The following is a 17,642-nucleotide window of genomic DNA, read 5'->3' as shown; positions in this document are numbered from 1 at the left end:
TATATGCCACAATCTGTGAAAACACCAATATTGTAATGACACTGTGGAAGACATTTAAATTATATAAGGTCTATTAATACATATTTTTCGTTGTCGTAAATTATAGTTATTTAAAATCGTTAACTCGCCAGTTCGTATGCTTGCGGCCTAACTTACAACACTGCATCGTTAATGCAACTTTAACAAAAATAACATTGTACACGATGATACGTGTACCAGCCGTATTCCAATCCTTCCCCTACCAACACGATGGTGAAATGACGTGTGGTGTTTTTTTGTAATCGTTATTGATGCACTATGAACAAAATCAAGTTCATTAATTGTTTCCCATATTTTAACAATAATAAGTAATTGAGAAGCAATGTGAAACTTTTATTTAGGAGCTTATCAACGATTGGTTAGTCCATTTATATTAATATACATATGAAACATAGTTTGAATGCCTTGTTAAAATACAATGAGTATAGTTTCCAAAATTACCAGGCATATGAATTTATTAAAACTTATTCTTCAATGTTTATTTCTATATTGGCAATATGTCAATACTGTATAAATTAATGTATGTGATATTATTGTAATAATAGCACATAGACAGGGAATCATGGGATAGATTGTATTATATTATAGAACATTTAGTTTATATATGTCTGATAATTATTATAAAGCGAAGTGCATCATTTACATCAAAAGGCTACGCACTCCTATCCTATAATTAATCTTCAAATAATCATTGTATTATTTAATGCAACTGGTATGCTTTCCACTGGCGTACAATACTGACAATAGATCATACACAGAAACCGAATGCTGATCATTTAAATTCATGTAAAGTTTCCGTCGCTCAAAAAGCACTGACACTTTGTTAAAGGGGCCTTTTCACGTTTTGGTAAATTAACACAATTGAAAAACGTTGTTTCATATTCGCAAATTTTCGTTTTAGTTAGGATATTTGTGAGGAAACCGTAATACTGAACATTTACCATGCTCTTAAATAGCCTTTATATGCATATTTTGACGATTTAATAACCTGAAAATTAAAAAGCGTTGCCGCGCGAAACGATTGAATAATTTCGAGAGTTATGTTGTTGTTGTTATATTTTGTGAAACTACGAGGATCGCTTATATGAAGTATAACATACGTCTTTCAATGTGTAAGGAAGGATGGTCGAGTGGTTTAATGCGTAGCCATTTGACTCCAAGACTCCAGGTGTCAGTGGTTCGAGTCCTGCGAACGGTCACCTTTTTTTTCTTTTTAAATTTTATTCTTGATTTTTTTACTGGAGCTTTTTAGATCCAATGGTTACATCTATCAATATATAGCATTTAATGACAAACATCAAAACATTGCAAAATCTGTGAAAATCCCCTTTTAAGACATTGTTTGAAATTATTTTAAAATAATTAAGTTTTTAACAAAATTATAATGAAAATGATTATGATATGCTCACATGTAGAAACATCGCATAAATAATACATCGTTATTTTGTCACATGTTGCAGCAAGTGTGTACTATTAATAGCCTTAGTTGTATGTGATTCAGTAACCTTATGTGTTTGAACAAAAATAATACCATTATTTGCGTGGCAACAAGATCTTTTCCAAATCGCGTTAACGCTTATTAGATTTCCATTAATTCAGCCTACAATGTACATCTGTTTGTTTAACACATTAAATAAAACAATTATTGGCATACTAGCTACGATCGTAAGTTCCGCAATGCCCTGATACGTTCGGATTTTTATCCTTAATGTTCCGCCATGCAATGGCACCCATGACGGCGTTTTAAACATGAAACTCATATACCTTTAGTTTAAATGACGGAACCACTTTCATATTAAGTGCACACAATTTTATGTAAAACCGGATTTACTAGTCGACTGATTTATACACATGTGTGAGCACTATAAATAAGAAGCAAAGATTCCTCAATCACAATATTCGCTTATGTTTGATACGCTGCATAAACCGAAAATCGATGACTACTCTAAATGGTAGATAATACAAAACGTCATCTTACACTCAACCCGGCATAATTACCGACCTGTCTATATCTTTTTACTGTTAATCAGTGCATGTATGTATGATAATTTGTAGCAAACAACAATAGCACAGGCAGTGCAGAAAATACTCTCATAGCGACATAACAAACACTTTAGACCAGTTTTCAATTAGTGTTACCCTTAAAATATACATCAAAATTACATAGAGAATGGCCATTTAGAAAGCATTTAAACACAGAAAACATGTTAAAAAGCTTACACAAATCACATTTGGCGCAATGATCATTTAACGTACCGGAGGCAAGTTGCCAGCCAAAAATATAAATCAACGTTGAACATAATTTGTATGTCTTTCTGTGATTTAAAATGAGAATCTTCATGTATGCGTTGCCAAATGCATAAGCTAATAGACATGCATTTCTAGATGCAAAGAATACAATGACTTAACAATTGATATTTCCAAACGTTCCACAGAATGGCAAAAGAAAATAAACACGTTGAGATACCTATTTAATAGTCGTAAATTCTCAAAATACATAGCAAAAATGCCTATTGTGTATTGTTAAGACTACACTATATATTAAGTAACTTGAACCTCAGGTATTTCATCCTTTAATGCAGCGTCCATTAGTTTTTGCTAATGTCAAGTAAGAAATACCAGACTAGCGGGAAAACCCCCCAGATTCAAAGCAGAACATTTCACCGCTCACATTTTGTCGCGGACTCTCTTTTCAATTTTTCACAAAATCAGTTATAACACAACTTTAATTTATGAAGCGGGTATTTTTCGTAGCAAACGGTCGCTAGAAATATAAACTATTTTCATCTCTATTTTTGCATTTACAAAACGTTATCATTATTTTATCAAGGCCCAATCAATACGCTAACAGACTGAAGATCAACGAACATAATGAATATGTTGTTGTGACCATATATTGCGAGATCGCGAAAATGGAATAAACAATACGCTGATAGAGCATGTTTAAAAAAACATTATAAAATGAAAACATTAAGGTCAAAGAAAATCATTCTTTATGTGCGTCATAATAATTCAAACACGCTTGCACATTTTTTTAAAAGACGTCAGGGATTTCAACAACAACTATTTTGTTTGACCATGAATTTGTTGGTAAATTTACGCATCGCTTGGGACAATTTTTAGCTCGACCTTTCGAAGAAAAATGAGAGCTATACTACTCGCCCCCGGCGTCGGCGTTGGTTAAAGTTATTTATTAAGTCAAATAACGTTAACACTATCAAAGATAATTATCTCAAACTTGGAATACTTCTTTATGACAACAAAACAATTGTGTAGGTCAAGGTGCATGACTCTGTCAGAATTATTTTAAGAGTAATGCCCCTTTTTATGCTTAGAAAACTTTATTCCTAAAGGATCAAAGCTATTGCTTTCATACTTGCAACACTTACTAACTATTATAAGGGGATTGTGCAGGCAAAATTATGTAACTCTGACTGACATTTTAACATAATTATTGCCCCTTTCATATTTAGAAAAAAATATGTTTTGGTCCATTTTATACCTAAAGTATCATAGCTATTGCTTTCAGACGTGGAACACTCGCTAACTATTATAAGAGGACTGTACAGGACAAGTTGCATAACTCTGGTTTGCATTTTTACGGAATAATGGCCCTTTTTGACTTAGAAACTTTCAATATTTTTTTAAATGTTGTGTAAAGATGTACTTTACTTCTAAAGTATCAAGGTTATTGCTTTTAAACTTCAAATACTTTCTTACTATCAGGATGGTACTGTACTTGGCAAGTTGAATTTGACCTTGACCTTTGAATGGCATTGAATCTCAGGGTCAAATAAATTAATTTAGCTTACATTGCCATAACTTCTTTATAAAGGATCAGATTGTATTCATACTTAGACAAAACAACACTTACTTGACACACCACATTAGACTCCACGCAAACCATCCCCCACTCTCAACCCCAGAATCCCCCCCCCCCCGGAAAAAATGAAGATAGTATGTTTTCCTTTTTGCTATTTTTTTAATATTATCTAATAAATGACCACACCCCAAATTATTCCCCCTCTCCACCCCCCCCCTCCGCAAACAAAATTGTTTTTTAAACATGGCAAAATATATATATATATTTATTTTTATTATTTTATTTTTGAAAGACCGTCCAACCATCCCACCCAAGCTATTGTATGTCTTTACAAATGTTCAATAGATTGTGGAAAAAATGCCTGAACTCCGAATCGTATATAAGGTACCACTTCTTTAAAATATAAGCGATCAATATTCAATTATGGTCCTCTTCCAGTTAGAATATGACTATATTACCTCGACATTATTGAATATGAACTATTTCCCTATGATGGCTTACGTGATACTATCAAGCACTCGAAAAGTCGAGCGCGCTTTCTTCTGGCAGCTCTTTGTGTTAATTTTTTCGAGAAGTTTGTTAAAATATCAAGTATTTGATGCTGATGAAAGTTTGTAAATTAAGTTACTTGTAGTAATGATACGCCGGCTTATCAAATTGATTTTCCTTTTTTGGTTGCATATGGTATATCAGAAATGATACGCTGGCTTATCAAATTGATATTCCTTTTTTGGTTGCATATGGTACATCAGAAATGAAACGCTGGCTTATCAAATTGATATTCCTTTTTTGGTTGCATATGGTACATCAGAAATGATACGCTGGCTTATCAAATTGACTTAAAATGTGACGTTTAGTTTCTTTTAGTAATGATACGCCGGCTAATCATATTGTTTTTCGTTTTTGTGCATATGGTACATAAGCAATTATAAGCCGACTTATCTGATTGACTTACAATCTGACTTTTAGTTACTCGTTGTAATTATAAGCCAGCTTATCAAATTGACTTACAATGAGATTTTAAGTTACTTGTAATAATGATACGCAGGCGTATCACATTGATTTTCCTTTAAGTGTATATGGTACGACAAGGTTGCAGCTTGTTAAATTATTACCTTTTTTGTAGAAAATGAATTTTGCTACTTAATTTGGTAGAATTTATCAAAATGTTTCGTCCGCCATTATAATGAGTAATAAATGCCAGACACCGAAGCTTGTAAAACAATGTAAGATATCCTTAAAAGAGTATCTTTTTCAAAATGATAAAACATACAAATAGAAACCACTTAAAAAATAAGAAAAATACAGTATTTGAGAACATTGCTCTTAATTGCAAAAAAATAACAACAATTGAATCAGCTCAATTTTTATTTTTCGGCATAGTTTCACAGATATTTTAATGGACAATGATTATTAAGCATGAACGTATCATACGCATTAATTACACTAAACAACTGGCAGTAATGAAACTTAGCCAGCAAATATAATTATGTTAACACGGGTATACATGTATACATGTATAAGAAATGGATTTGTAATATACATTTATCTATATTTCGCATAAGAACGGCAAAACAAATATATTTATTTCGGATTCTATGTTTGAATGTTTATATTATATTTAAAATTTGCAAAAATCTTATAACATATAGACGATCAGTCAGCAAACGAGACTTGTGCACTATCTTTACTGTCATATTCGAATATTTCGTGCAATCCTTGAAAAATAAAGGCACTATAAGGTTACTTCAAAATGAAGTAATTTGAAATACAACTGTTGAAATATCTAAAACAAAATCATGTGGTAGTTATATTAGGTGGTGGTGGGTTTACTTTGTTAGAATGTCAAAATAACTTTATTCGGATCTTTCAGCATCATGCATCGTATTGCGCGAGTGGACCGTTGTGATAATCCAAGCGTACGCCTACATAAATGAAGCTTTTTATTCAATTATAACGACCGATGTTTATGGGTATTTAAAAACAAATGTTATTGGTTACGGAATTTATCCCACCCCAAGCCTGAGGAGTTTAAATACACAAGTAATAGTTCGTAGTTCCTAACTTTGTCATATACGACACACAAGTAATAGTTCGTAGTTCCTAACTTTGTCATATACGATACACAAGTAATAGTTCGTAGTTCCTAACTTTGTCATATACGAAACACAAGTAATAGTTCATAGTTCCTAACTTTGTCATATACGATACACAAGTAATAGTTCGTAGTTCCTAACTTTGTCATATACGATACACAAGTAATAGTTCGTAGTTCCTAACTTTGTCATATACGATGTTTGAGTTCTGATACCGTTGGCACGCTACTAGTATGTTCAAGGTCACTTATCTCGTGTACATGCATGTGTGGATTTAAGATTGAGGTAATAATGTGGTGACATTAAAATGGTTTAATATAATTTGTCTCACTATTGTTTTAAACACTAATTATGATCAATATTTTCTGATTTCGTAACGTATTCCGTATTTATTATAAAGTTAGAAATAAAAACATCATGGGCAAAAATAAAGGGATAAATAAAAAAAACGAATCCAAATAAGTAATTTGCTTGCAAAATCAACTAAAATAGTTTGCTCGTTTCATGGTATAAGTTAACCATGACCCTCTACTGCTTGCTTTAAAATAGAGCAGGCAACACTTGTGGCCATATATTATGCTCTAAACGTGTAGGTATTTTGAGATGATGGTAAACTAACTTTGCAAGTTTAAAAATGCAATTTAACCACTGAATAATGCAAATTAAAAGCAGGGTAAATGGAAAGGGATCTTGACATAAATATGATTTCTTCTGAAGGGTACATTGAGTAGTTTATAATCAGCAGGTAGTTGATATGATAAAGTTAAACATGTTTGCAATTCCATAAACAATCACATGTGTATAATTGTAATAATATCTTGTGAAGTTAATAGATCATCAGTATACGAGATAACACTCGCGCGTCCAAAGCACAAGCTCAGTACTATGTTATGAAGCACTATGCCAAGCTAGGTATGAACTTCTTTCTATCAATACCAACGCAATTATCACAGTATTCACGCAATGAAGACATGTGCGGAGGCGGTAGAAACTTTCGTTGTATAAAGAGTATGATGCGCCAATTGCGAACACATGATTCAATAAATACTATCTGTTACGCTTAAAAACGACCCAATTGTGGTGAGATAACATTTGCACAACGTGTTATTTAATCAGTTGGAGCTGACATTAAATAGTATACACGGACATGTTGGTAGCTGATATTAACACGTCCTTTGTAACAGAAGAAGTTATCAATACGTATAACAGAGGAAGACAACATCAACGTCGCTATGGAATCAAGTTAACTTGACTGGAACGAATAATGCAGGTGAGAAGATAAAACGTAATCTCAGTTTTGGAATTATCTAAACCAATTTAATCGAGATCATGAGGATGAACAACTAGGCCAATGTATAGACAAACATAATTGTCATTTTAGATGTCGCTTGTCTGACGTAGTATTGATCAAACTGGAATGAATGTTTGTAACTCTTATCAATATCCTGATAGTTCAGTATATTTAACTAGCAAACATGTAATTGAAGTATTCCATTACGCTTGCTGTAATACATTTGTAAATAACTGCTGTTTCGTAGTGCTAATGTGTGTTGATACTAAATTGACTATGAAGAACCGCACTTTTTCACAAATATTATGCTTAATACATATTTGAAAGAATGGTAGTAAAGCATTTGTGAAAATGATGAATGCGTGAGATTGTTTTTCAGAACAAAACAGTATTTCATAGCATAGCAAAGTTTACCAGCAACCAAATTCTTCGTACGAAAAGTAAAACATGTGAAGAATAGTAAAAACATAACCCGGTTAAACATTTTGAAGCATGTTTAAACAGGATTAGCTTTAGCTCAAATTTTTTATATTCCAAACCAAATATTGATGTAGAACGTTCTGAAATTGTTTATTGAAAATTATATATGAATTAAGCAATGTGAATACTATATGTTAGCCACCATAATAACTTCTTGAAATATCAATGAACAAGTCACTTAGGTCTTTTTCGTTGAACAATTTAATACTAATTTTTAACGGCCATGCCAGGTTGTTTGAAACACTGTGAATCAAAACACTATGAACTTTCTCAAACGTTCGCCAATATATCTCAAACATTTAAAAGGTAAATAATAGAACACAAACAGGTATACAAATGCACTTTTATTTATAAACAAGAGATGAGTTTGTCAGAAACCAATGCCTCCGTGTGTGTATTTCAATGTTTATGAGGTCCGTCCGCGCCAGAGGCTGCATTAGGTGAGGACCCGGAGTGTGTCCCAGCACTCCTTCCTAATCAGATGTTAGACTCCCGAAAGTTGGGACGAATTTTGAATGATAGCTGCAATTTCTAGCTATTTATTGTTTACTGAAATATGTTTAATTTTGAGGTTGTCTTGTGCTGTGGGGGGGGGGGGGGGAAACCGGATTACCCGGAGGAAACCCCACCAGTCTTGTATGGTGACCACCAACCAAATTCACATGCGCCGGGAACGGGGATCAAACCCGGGTCGCCTTGGTGAGAAGCGATTGCGCCGCTTTTAAATAAACTTTTAAAATATATCATTGGGCAGGTTTAGAAATTATCCCCCTTTTAAGGCTTATGACTTCCCTTGAATTGTATTTTTTGACTTTTGACCTCGAAAGTTGATCTTGACCTTAACCGTTCACCACTCACACTGTGCAGCTTCATGAGATACACATGAGGGCCAAATACCAAGTTGCTATCTTCATTATTGCAAAAGTTATGGCCAATGTAAAAGTTTTCGGACGGACGTACAGACTGACAGACTGACGGACAGTTCAACTGCTTAATGCCACCCTACCGGGGGCATTAACACAACACCAGACACAAAGCTTGTGTACAAGATGTTTGTTGAAGATGGATTATATCATTAGCATGTTCTTTTTTATAACTTCACTTTTCAAGTTGCCGTTGTCGTCGTAGGGGTTGCGTAGTCGGATTTCCAATCTGCAAAATCAATATCATAATATAAATTTTATTTTCTCCGATATGTATACGTCTTTTAGTAAGCATTTGTTTAAACGTATCCACATTTAACATGGCTTAACAATGGATTCATTTTGTAAATACAAAATGTTCGCATCGCGAAAATGTCTCAAAATGATTGAGGATAGATTCTCATCTAATGTATATAAATAAAAACTCGCCTTGCGTTCTCACATATTCCAGAAGCCCTCAATAACTCTACAATTAAACTGCATCGTGTTCTCCTCTGTTATCGTAAGTGTTCATTTAAAATATCACGAACATACATCGTGTTCTCACCTATTTCCTAACGTGCGCGAGTAGCTGCTTGATGCTCATCTTTGCTGGTGCGGACTCAACGGCTGTAACGGCCTTGTCCTCCTCATCTTCTAGCACTTCATTCACATGCTCACGTTTTGCAAGACGACTCCACGACTCTAAACATATAAATAACTTAAAACACACCACGTCCTACATGTCCTTAACATTCAGAGAATTTAATTAAAACGGGTATGTTTCGTCGGAGAAATTACGTCACAAGACATACGTCATAAACAGCGCAATCCGATGCATGAAAAACAAAAGTACGGAAAGCCGGTTTTGAGAAAAGTTTTAGTGGAAGAGCAAAACAGTATTAAATGTGATACAATCGATAACAAACGGCAGACATGGGCCGGACGTCTGAAAAAACGTATTCATAAAAATAGTGACAATTATATTTTATATAGTTGTGCATGTCGGCTGTGTATTGCTTTTTGTGATTTTGACGTTGTTGCTGGCCGGGGTAATAGCTATCCGATGTGTCAGAGGTAAATTTTGAATTCTTAAATGAACAGATTGGCATAGTTTAAGTGCAGAACCTAAAAAACATTTCACTCGCACGATGCTTTTTATCTGAAAGTACATAGCAATCACTTATGTCATTTAAATACAGCATTACATAAAGCGTGTACTAAAGCATATACATTTCCGTTATTTGTTAACATGACACTTATCGAACTCACTCTGTAAGCCTTTCAGCCTCACAGCGTCTATCTCCACCCAGGTGTTTGCAGCGGTGCAGTCGATAACCAGCCGAATGGTGTCCGAGAAATAACGAATTGTAGACTGAAAATAGAACCACGTTCAAGTATGTTTAACGGTGGAGAAGGAATTTTCTGTTAATTTACTTCAAAGCGTTTTTTGAAATCACTGCAACAATTATTTTGAGAAAATCAGATGAACTTCACGCATATTTGTATGAGTTGACTTAAATTCATAAAATAGTGCGGTGATACTTCTTTCACTTCAGAGCTGCGTGTTCTTACTACAACCGCCACGTCCACAAAGGACGTGGCGATGACTTGCGAAAACGTGTTGCGACCCGAATTATATGTAGAACGGTGATGCTGAAAGGTTTCACAGCGTGCGGAACGCACTGACGATATCGATGACATAGAAAGAGCGAAGTGAGATAGATATTCTTGCGCATGGCGACTGAATTCATCGCTCTTACTGTATAGTCGACTTATGCGTACAGATAACCCTAACATTACACTAAATATTTTCCACAAATAATTCAATGTAAAAGCAACACATTTAAGCGAAAAAAATGCAACAATTTGTACATTGGGATCCCAATAACCATATCTTTACTTAAAGGGCATTCTAAGCTGAATCGATCGATTAAAGTAAAATAAAAAGACATGTCATGTACACAAAGAATACAAACGAATAAAGAACTTTACACAAATAAAAATAAACTGTTTGGACAACTTTGTTTCCGGCCGTTTTGTATTGGAGAGTAACTTTTTCAGTGCAATGTCGTACTTTAGTCTCTTACTTTATAATCGTTCAGGGATTTAGAAGTGCAGACCCATCAATATATCTAAAGAATAAAACAAGAACAACAGTCTAAGTGTTAAACATGATGATTTGTTTAAAGAGTACAGACTTGATGACTCGATTATGTAGTATAAGGAAACCAGCGTCCGTTACACGCGAATTCCTTACACGTGGCGTAATCACAAGGACGTCACGTACTATTGAGTCCTATTTATGTCAAAACCACGCTTTAAACGTTTGTTCTGTTCTTTTGTTAGTTGTGATATACGCTAATGCGTTCCTTCCGATACTTCAAATATAAGTAATGAAGTCTCCAAATTTTCTACACGACCATTATGAAATATAACAGAAAAATGAAACTCATGTTCCAATACCAGAAGAGAAATAGTGGAAGCTAGTATTTTATTTAATGCAAATTATCAATTACCCGTATGTAAGATACAAGACAATAACAACAGTACGACATAGCACATTAGCATGGTTATGTCTATGGTCAAGGGCCTTCGAATTGTCCATGTAAATAATTGCGTGTTTAAATCGGTAAAGAAGTTTGAACTTACTAAACCTAACTTATCTGTTCGTTCTTTTACCTTAAACGATACACTAAAAATCCTCGCAGACTTAATAACGGATACTTGGTTCGTCGACCATAGCCTTATCCACCTCCTGTTAACGGCCATTGTTCCGTTGGGAAAAATTTCTTCTTGGAAATCGAAGCACCAAATTTCCTTGACACCGCCAGCATTGAAAGTCTCGTAGACGTCGACTTTTGTTACGTAGACGGGGGTGGCGAACTTCAACTGACCACCAAAATTTCACAATGGTACGTGTTTTACGAGCTAAAGCACTGAATAATGCATTACTTTAAAGAGGACACACTAATAGTTTCAAATAGTAAATTTTGTCTTAACGGAGAAATACAATGCAGAAAAACCGGTGCTTGTAAAGCAATGATTTATTAAAAAAGCACGCACTTCCAAGCTATTACGGTTTAATTATATGACGTAAACACTTTGGTTTAAAAAACGATTTATAAATCTAACTATTGGAGGACAATATAATCGCTCAATAACAATCTAATTTCCCTACCATTAAGTACTGGTTTGCGTCGATGACATCTGGGGCCCATGCCCTTTTGTCATCCGCGTATCCAGGGTACACATCTGGAACACCCAGTGTTTGCTCCGCACTCCACCTGAAAAACGAATTACACCTGATGAGCCGCGTTCTTGGAAAAAAATACGCGCGAACTTGTCCTCCAAGATTAGCTTGTGCATTCCTCACTTGCTTATAAGGGAGGAAACTTTCCGCAAAGACCTCATTTTGTGTACAAAAGAGACCTCATTAAAACGCATGTTCCATAACAGCGGACAGTGTCGTACTCTATTACCCATTGCGGACTTCACAGGCTAATCCGAGAAGACTATTGACGCACATATATTAAGCCCCTTTTCCAAGAGCGAGGCCCATATAACAAAACTGTTTTGGGAAGGGGTGATTATAAAAACGGACGAAGGGTTCCGCTCTGACGAGGATGTTATTCGTAAATAATAAAAACGCAAAGTCGGACATGGCACCTTACCATTTTGAAGCGAATATTGTGCTTAAATATTGTTTCAGCATAAATAGCATGCATCAACAAATAACAAACACAACAATATGATATTTCAAATAACATGCACTTAAATATTCATAATTGTGTAAACTGCTATATTCAAGACGGGTTATATTATTTATAAATAATATATGAAAGAACATATTCTTATAGTATGTGTTTACAATATGTTCAGATATAGAGCACACTTGGTCCCAATGATAGTTTCATTTAAATGCCCTGTCGCCATAGAAGCCATACAAATAACTTCTACGTCTTGCACACAATTGCTCGAGTGAAGGAATATTCAAACTGCCGATACTTAATTGTAGCTTCCATACTGCGAAGAATACTCAATCACCCCAGAGACCCACTGCACTGCCTCTGTAATAATAGTAAAAGTGCTACATAAAATAATGCAGCAAAGCATTGGTGTTAAATATACAATTTCTAAAGAAAAACACAAACGATGGCGTTCTTTGCATATGTCAAATAGATTTTAGTTAACGATGTTTATTTCTGTCGTGTAAGTCTTCTTAAACACTTAATTGTGTTTAAATATTGTGTTACCAAAACTTCAAGCGCAAACGAAAACATTGTGACGTAACGTCAAAATCCGCGCTAGCTAGCGCAATCTTGTCGCGCAACTAAGAAACCCAGTTACGCGTTATTTATTCAATATGCAAAACAAAATAATCAATAAAAATGTCTGCCTGTTGTGCAGTGTATGGGTGTTCAAATAGGCATGAAATAATATCATGAAAGTGTAATCGCGTACATGTACGTAACTTTGTCCGACAAGTTGAATAAAGGTTTACATGGCAAGGCTTGCCGTGAGCAACTTATCATTAGCATCATACAAGTGAGTACCAAATCAACAAAATAATCGAGAAAAATAGTTTTATTAAACGAAGTACATAATTGGGTTAATTGAAATATCGATCACAACTGAAACCGATTTGTAGAATAAGTTGATGACTCTTTTAAAGCTTTAACAAAAAAATATTTAAAAACAATCTTAATTTAGTATAAACGACACGCTTACCTCCATGACAACGTTTGTTAAATTTTTCAAATAAAAAAGTGAAAACAATATTCACTTCCATTTTCTATTCTTCCATTCTTTTATCGAAACTTACTTTAAATCACACTATTGTAGTGTAATCCTATCGAAGTTTACAATTATGTATGCTAAACACAATATCCGAAATACGTTTAGCATTCGTTCGATGCTCTAAACAAATATATAACTTAAAACACACCACGTCCTACATGTCCTTAACATCCAGAGAATTTAACTAAAACGGGAATATTTAATCGGAGAAATTACGTCACAAGACATACGTCATAAATTGCGCAATCCGATGCATGAAAAATAAAAGCACGGAAAGCACGATGCTTTTGTCTGAAAGTACATAGCAATCATATATGCCATTAAAATACAGCATTACATAAAGCGTGTACTAAAGCAGATACAGTTCAGTTGTTTGTTAACATATCAATTCTCGAACTCACCTTTAGAGCCGTGCAGCCTTACAGCGTCTATCTGCACCCCGGAGTCTGCCACGGTGCAGTCGATATCCAGCCGAATGTGGTTCGAGAAACAAGGACGTGTAGACTGAAATGAGAACAACGTTCAATTATGTTTATTGGTGGAGAAGGAATTTTTCTGTTAATTCACTTCAAAGCATTTTAAAAAAGCACCTCAACAGTTATTTTGAGAAAATCAGATAAACTACACGAATATTTGTATGAGTCGACTTGAATTCATAAAGTAGTGCGGTGATACTTCTTTCACGTCAGAGCTGCGTGTTCTTACTAGTCGTCTTATGCGTACAGCTAACATTACACGTAATATTTGCCCCATATTATTCAATGTAAAAGCAACACATTGAAGCGCAAAACATGCAACAATTTGTTCATAGAGATCCCAATAACCATATCTTTACTTAAAGGGCATTCTAAGCTGAATCGATCGAATAAAGAAAAATTGAAAGACATGTCATGTACACAAAGTACATAAACGTAGAAAAACTTGATCCAAATCGAATTTCACTGTTTTTACACCTTCTTTTTCCGGCCATTTTGTGGTGGAGAGTAACTTTTTCAGTGCAATGTCGTACTTAAGTCTCTTACTTTATAATATTTCAGGGATGTAAAAGTGCAGACCCATCAATATATCTCTAAAGGACAACAGTCTCAGTGTAAAACATGCCTTCGAGTTAAATATGATGATTTGTTAAGAGAGTACAGCCTTGATGACTCGATCATGAAGTATAATGAAACCAGCGTCCGTTACACGCGAATGTCCTCCACGTGGCGTCCTCACAAGGACGTCACGTACTATTGAAGCCTATTCATGTCAATACCACGCTGTAAACGTTCGTACTGTTTTTGTGTTAGTTCTGATATACGTTTATGAGTTCCTTCCGATACTTCAATTTTAAGTAAAGAAGTCTCCAAATATTCCACACGACCATTACGAAATAAAACAAAACAATGAAACTCATGTTCCAATACTAGACGAGAAATTAGTGGAAGCTTGTATTTTATTAAATGCAAATAATCAATTACCCATTATGCAAGATACCAAAAAAAAAGATACAGAACGACATAGCACATTAACATGGTTTTGTCTAGGGTCAAAGGCCTTCGAATTGTCCATGCAAATAATTGCGGGTTTAAACCGGTTAAACAGTTTGAAGTTACTAAACCTAACTTTTCTGCTCTTGCTTTTACCGTAAACGATGGACTAAATATCCTCGCAGACTCAAAAACGGATACTTGGTCCGTCGACCATAGCGTTATCCACTCTTCTGAGACATCGAAGCACTTAATGGCCTTGACACTGCCAGCTTTGAAAGTCTCGTAGACGTCGACTTTTGTTACGTAGACGGGAGTGGCGAACTGGAACTGAACACCAAAATTTCACGATGGTACGTGTATTACGTGTTTTAAAGCACTGAGTTATGCATATCTTTAAAATTTGAAGATAATACAGTAATAGTATCATATAGTAAGTTCAGTATTAACGTAAAAACACAATGATGAAAAACCGGTGCTTGTAAAGCAATGATTTATTTAAAAAGCACGCACTTCCAAGCTATTACGGTATTATTCAATGACGTTAAAACTTTGGTTTAAAAAATGATTTATAAATTTTACTATAGGAGGACAATGCAATCGGTCAATAACAGTTTAATTTCCCAACCTCCAAGAACTGTTTTTCGTCGATGAATCCTGGGGACCATGCCCTTTTGTCATCCGCGTATCCAGGGTACACATCTGGAGCACCCAGTATTTGTTGCGCGCTCCACCTGAAAAATGAATTACACTAGATGAGCCGCGTTCTTGGCAAAAACTACGCGTGCAATTGTCGTCCAAGATAAGCCTGTGGATTACTCACTAGCTAATCAGGGACGACACTTTTCGCAAAGAACTCATTTCGTTTAGACAAAAGACTTAATTTTAACGCAAATTCCATTCAATCGGACAGTGTCGTACCCTTTTAACCATTGCGGACTTCAAAGGCTAATCCAAGAAGACGCACATCTATAAAGCCCCTTTTCCCAAATCGAGGCCCATATAATAAAAATGGATCGGGGATGGGTGATAATGAAAACCGATGAAGGGTTCCGCTCTATCGAGGATGATCAGCAATTCAGTTTAAATGCACATTTAAGTCCTGCAAACTAGTTTGTTTCGTATTTCGTAAATGTTACAACGGAAAGTCGGACATGGCACCTCAAAATTATGCAGCGAATATTGTGCTTAAATATTGTTTCAGCATAAATGGCATGAATCAACAAATCACAAACAGCATGCACTTAAATATTCATAATTGCGTGAACTGCTATATTCGAGACGAGTAATATTATTTAGAAATAATATATTTACGAACATATTCTTATTGTATGTGTTTACAATATGTTCAGAGGCAGGGCACGATTGGTTCCAATGATAGTTTCATTTAAATGCCATGTCGCCATAGAAGCCATACAAATAACTTCTACGTCTTGCACACAATCGCTCAAGTTTATAAATATTCAAACTGCCGATAACTACCCTATGTTCCAAGTCCCAGACTGCGAAGAATACCCAATCACTTCAGAGACCCACTGCTCTTCCTCTGTAAAAAAAGTAAAACTGCAACCTAAAATAATGCAGCAAAGCAATTGTGTTAAATATACACTTTCTAAAGAAAAACACATACGATGGCGTTCTTTGCATATGTCTGGTAGATTTTAGTTAAGTATGTTTATTTTTGTCTTCTTCAGTCTTTTTAAACACTTTGTGTTAAAAAAATCTGCGAAACTTCACGCGCGAACGAAAACATTGTGACGTCACGTCAAAATCCGCGCTAGCTAGCCGCAATCTTGTTGCACAACAAAGAAACCCAGTTACGCGTTATTGATTCAATATGCAAAGCAATATAATCAATACAAATGTCTCCCTGTTGTGAAGTGTATGGTTGTTCTAATAGACATGACATAATATCATGAAAGTGTAATCGCGTACTTAAATTCGTCCGACAAGTTGATTAAAGGTTTACACGGCGAGGCTTGCGGTGAGCAACTTATCATTAGCATCATAAAAGTGAGTAACAAATCAACAAACTAATCGAGAATAATTATTATTAAGCGAAGTACATAATTGGGTTAATTAAAATATCGATCACAACTGAAACCGATTTGTTGAATAAGTTGATGACACGTTTTCAGCTTTAACAACAATTATAAAAACAATCTTAATTTAGTATAAACGAAACGCTTACCTCAATTACAACTTTAATTATTTTTTTAAAACAAAATAGTGAAAACGATATTCATTTCCATTTTCTATTCTTCTATCTCTTTATCAAAACATTATTTTAATCACACTATTTTATTGTAATCCTATCGAAGTTTACAAGTATGTATGATAAACACACAATCCGAAATACGTTTGTCATTCGTTCGATGCTCTAAACGAATAAATAACTTACACTTCCTACATGTCCTTAACATCCAGAGAATTTAACTAAATCGGGTATGTTTCGTCGGAGAAATTAAGTAAAAAAAAATACGTCATAAATTGAGCAAGCCGATGCATGAATAATAAAAGTACGGAAAGCCGGTTTTGAGAAAATGTTCAGTGGAGGAGCAAAATAGTATTATATGTGATATAATCGATAACAAACGGCAGAGCTGGTCGTCTAAAAATAGCATTAATTGAAATAGTGACAAATATATTTTAAATAATCGTGCATGTCGGCTATGTATTGCTTTTTGAAATGATTAAGTTGTTGCTTGCCGGGGTAATAGCTGTCCGATGTGTCAGAGGTGA

General features: G+C 34.8%; 2 protein-coding genes across 4 annotated transcripts in view; both read right to left on the bottom strand.

Annotated features, from left to right (window-relative positions):
* LOC127852562 (uncharacterized) overlaps positions 1-17,642 on the bottom strand; it is a 226,986-nt gene that overhangs the window by 141,733 nt on the left and 67,611 nt on the right. The gene's annotated exons all lie outside the window — the stretch shown is intronic.
* Positions 7,913-15,082, bottom strand: LOC127853445 (uncharacterized). 3 transcript variants are annotated; one of them, XR_008036607.1, is made up of 7 exons: positions 15,057-15,082; positions 13,833-13,935; positions 11,813-12,701; positions 11,314-11,523; positions 9,904-10,006; positions 9,200-9,336; positions 7,913-8,881 (listed from the first exon to the last, which is right to left on the bottom strand). XR_008036607.1 is itself a non-coding variant. In XM_052387989.1 (5 exons), exons 1-4 carry the CDS (start codon positions 11,813-11,815, stop codon positions 9,200-9,202), a joined length of 453 nt encoding a protein of 150 aa, XP_052243949.1. In that variant the 5' UTR covers positions 11,816-12,061; the 3' UTR covers positions 7,913-8,881. The 3 variants fall into 3 exon arrangements, 1 of the variants encoding a protein (XP_052243949.1); XR_008036608.1 differs by lacking the exons at positions 13,833-13,935; positions 15,057-15,082 and adding an exon at positions 13,457-13,668; XM_052387989.1 differs by lacking the exons at positions 13,833-13,935; positions 15,057-15,082 and having other exon boundaries at positions 11,813-12,061.

This window comes from Dreissena polymorpha, chromosome 12, assembly GCF_020536995.1.
Source record: "Dreissena polymorpha isolate Duluth1 chromosome 12, UMN_Dpol_1.0, whole genome shotgun sequence".
Lineage (NCBI taxonomy): Eukaryota > Metazoa > Mollusca > Bivalvia > Myida > Dreissenidae > Dreissena > Dreissena polymorpha.
Note: the sequence above shows the minus strand (reverse complement) of the source record. Positions and strands in the feature narration are given on the sequence as shown.

Coding starts and splice junctions, on each gene's coding strand:
- LOC127853445 (XM_052387989.1), bottom strand. Junction 10,007..11,313: donor TTTTTAGTGTATCGTTTAAG/GTAAAAGAACGA, acceptor TTCTATTTTCAG/TCTACAATTCGTTATTTCTC. Junction 9,337..9,903: donor GAGGCTGAAAGGCTTACAGA/GTGAGTTCGATA, acceptor TTATATGTTTAG/AGTCGTGGAGTCGTCTTGCA.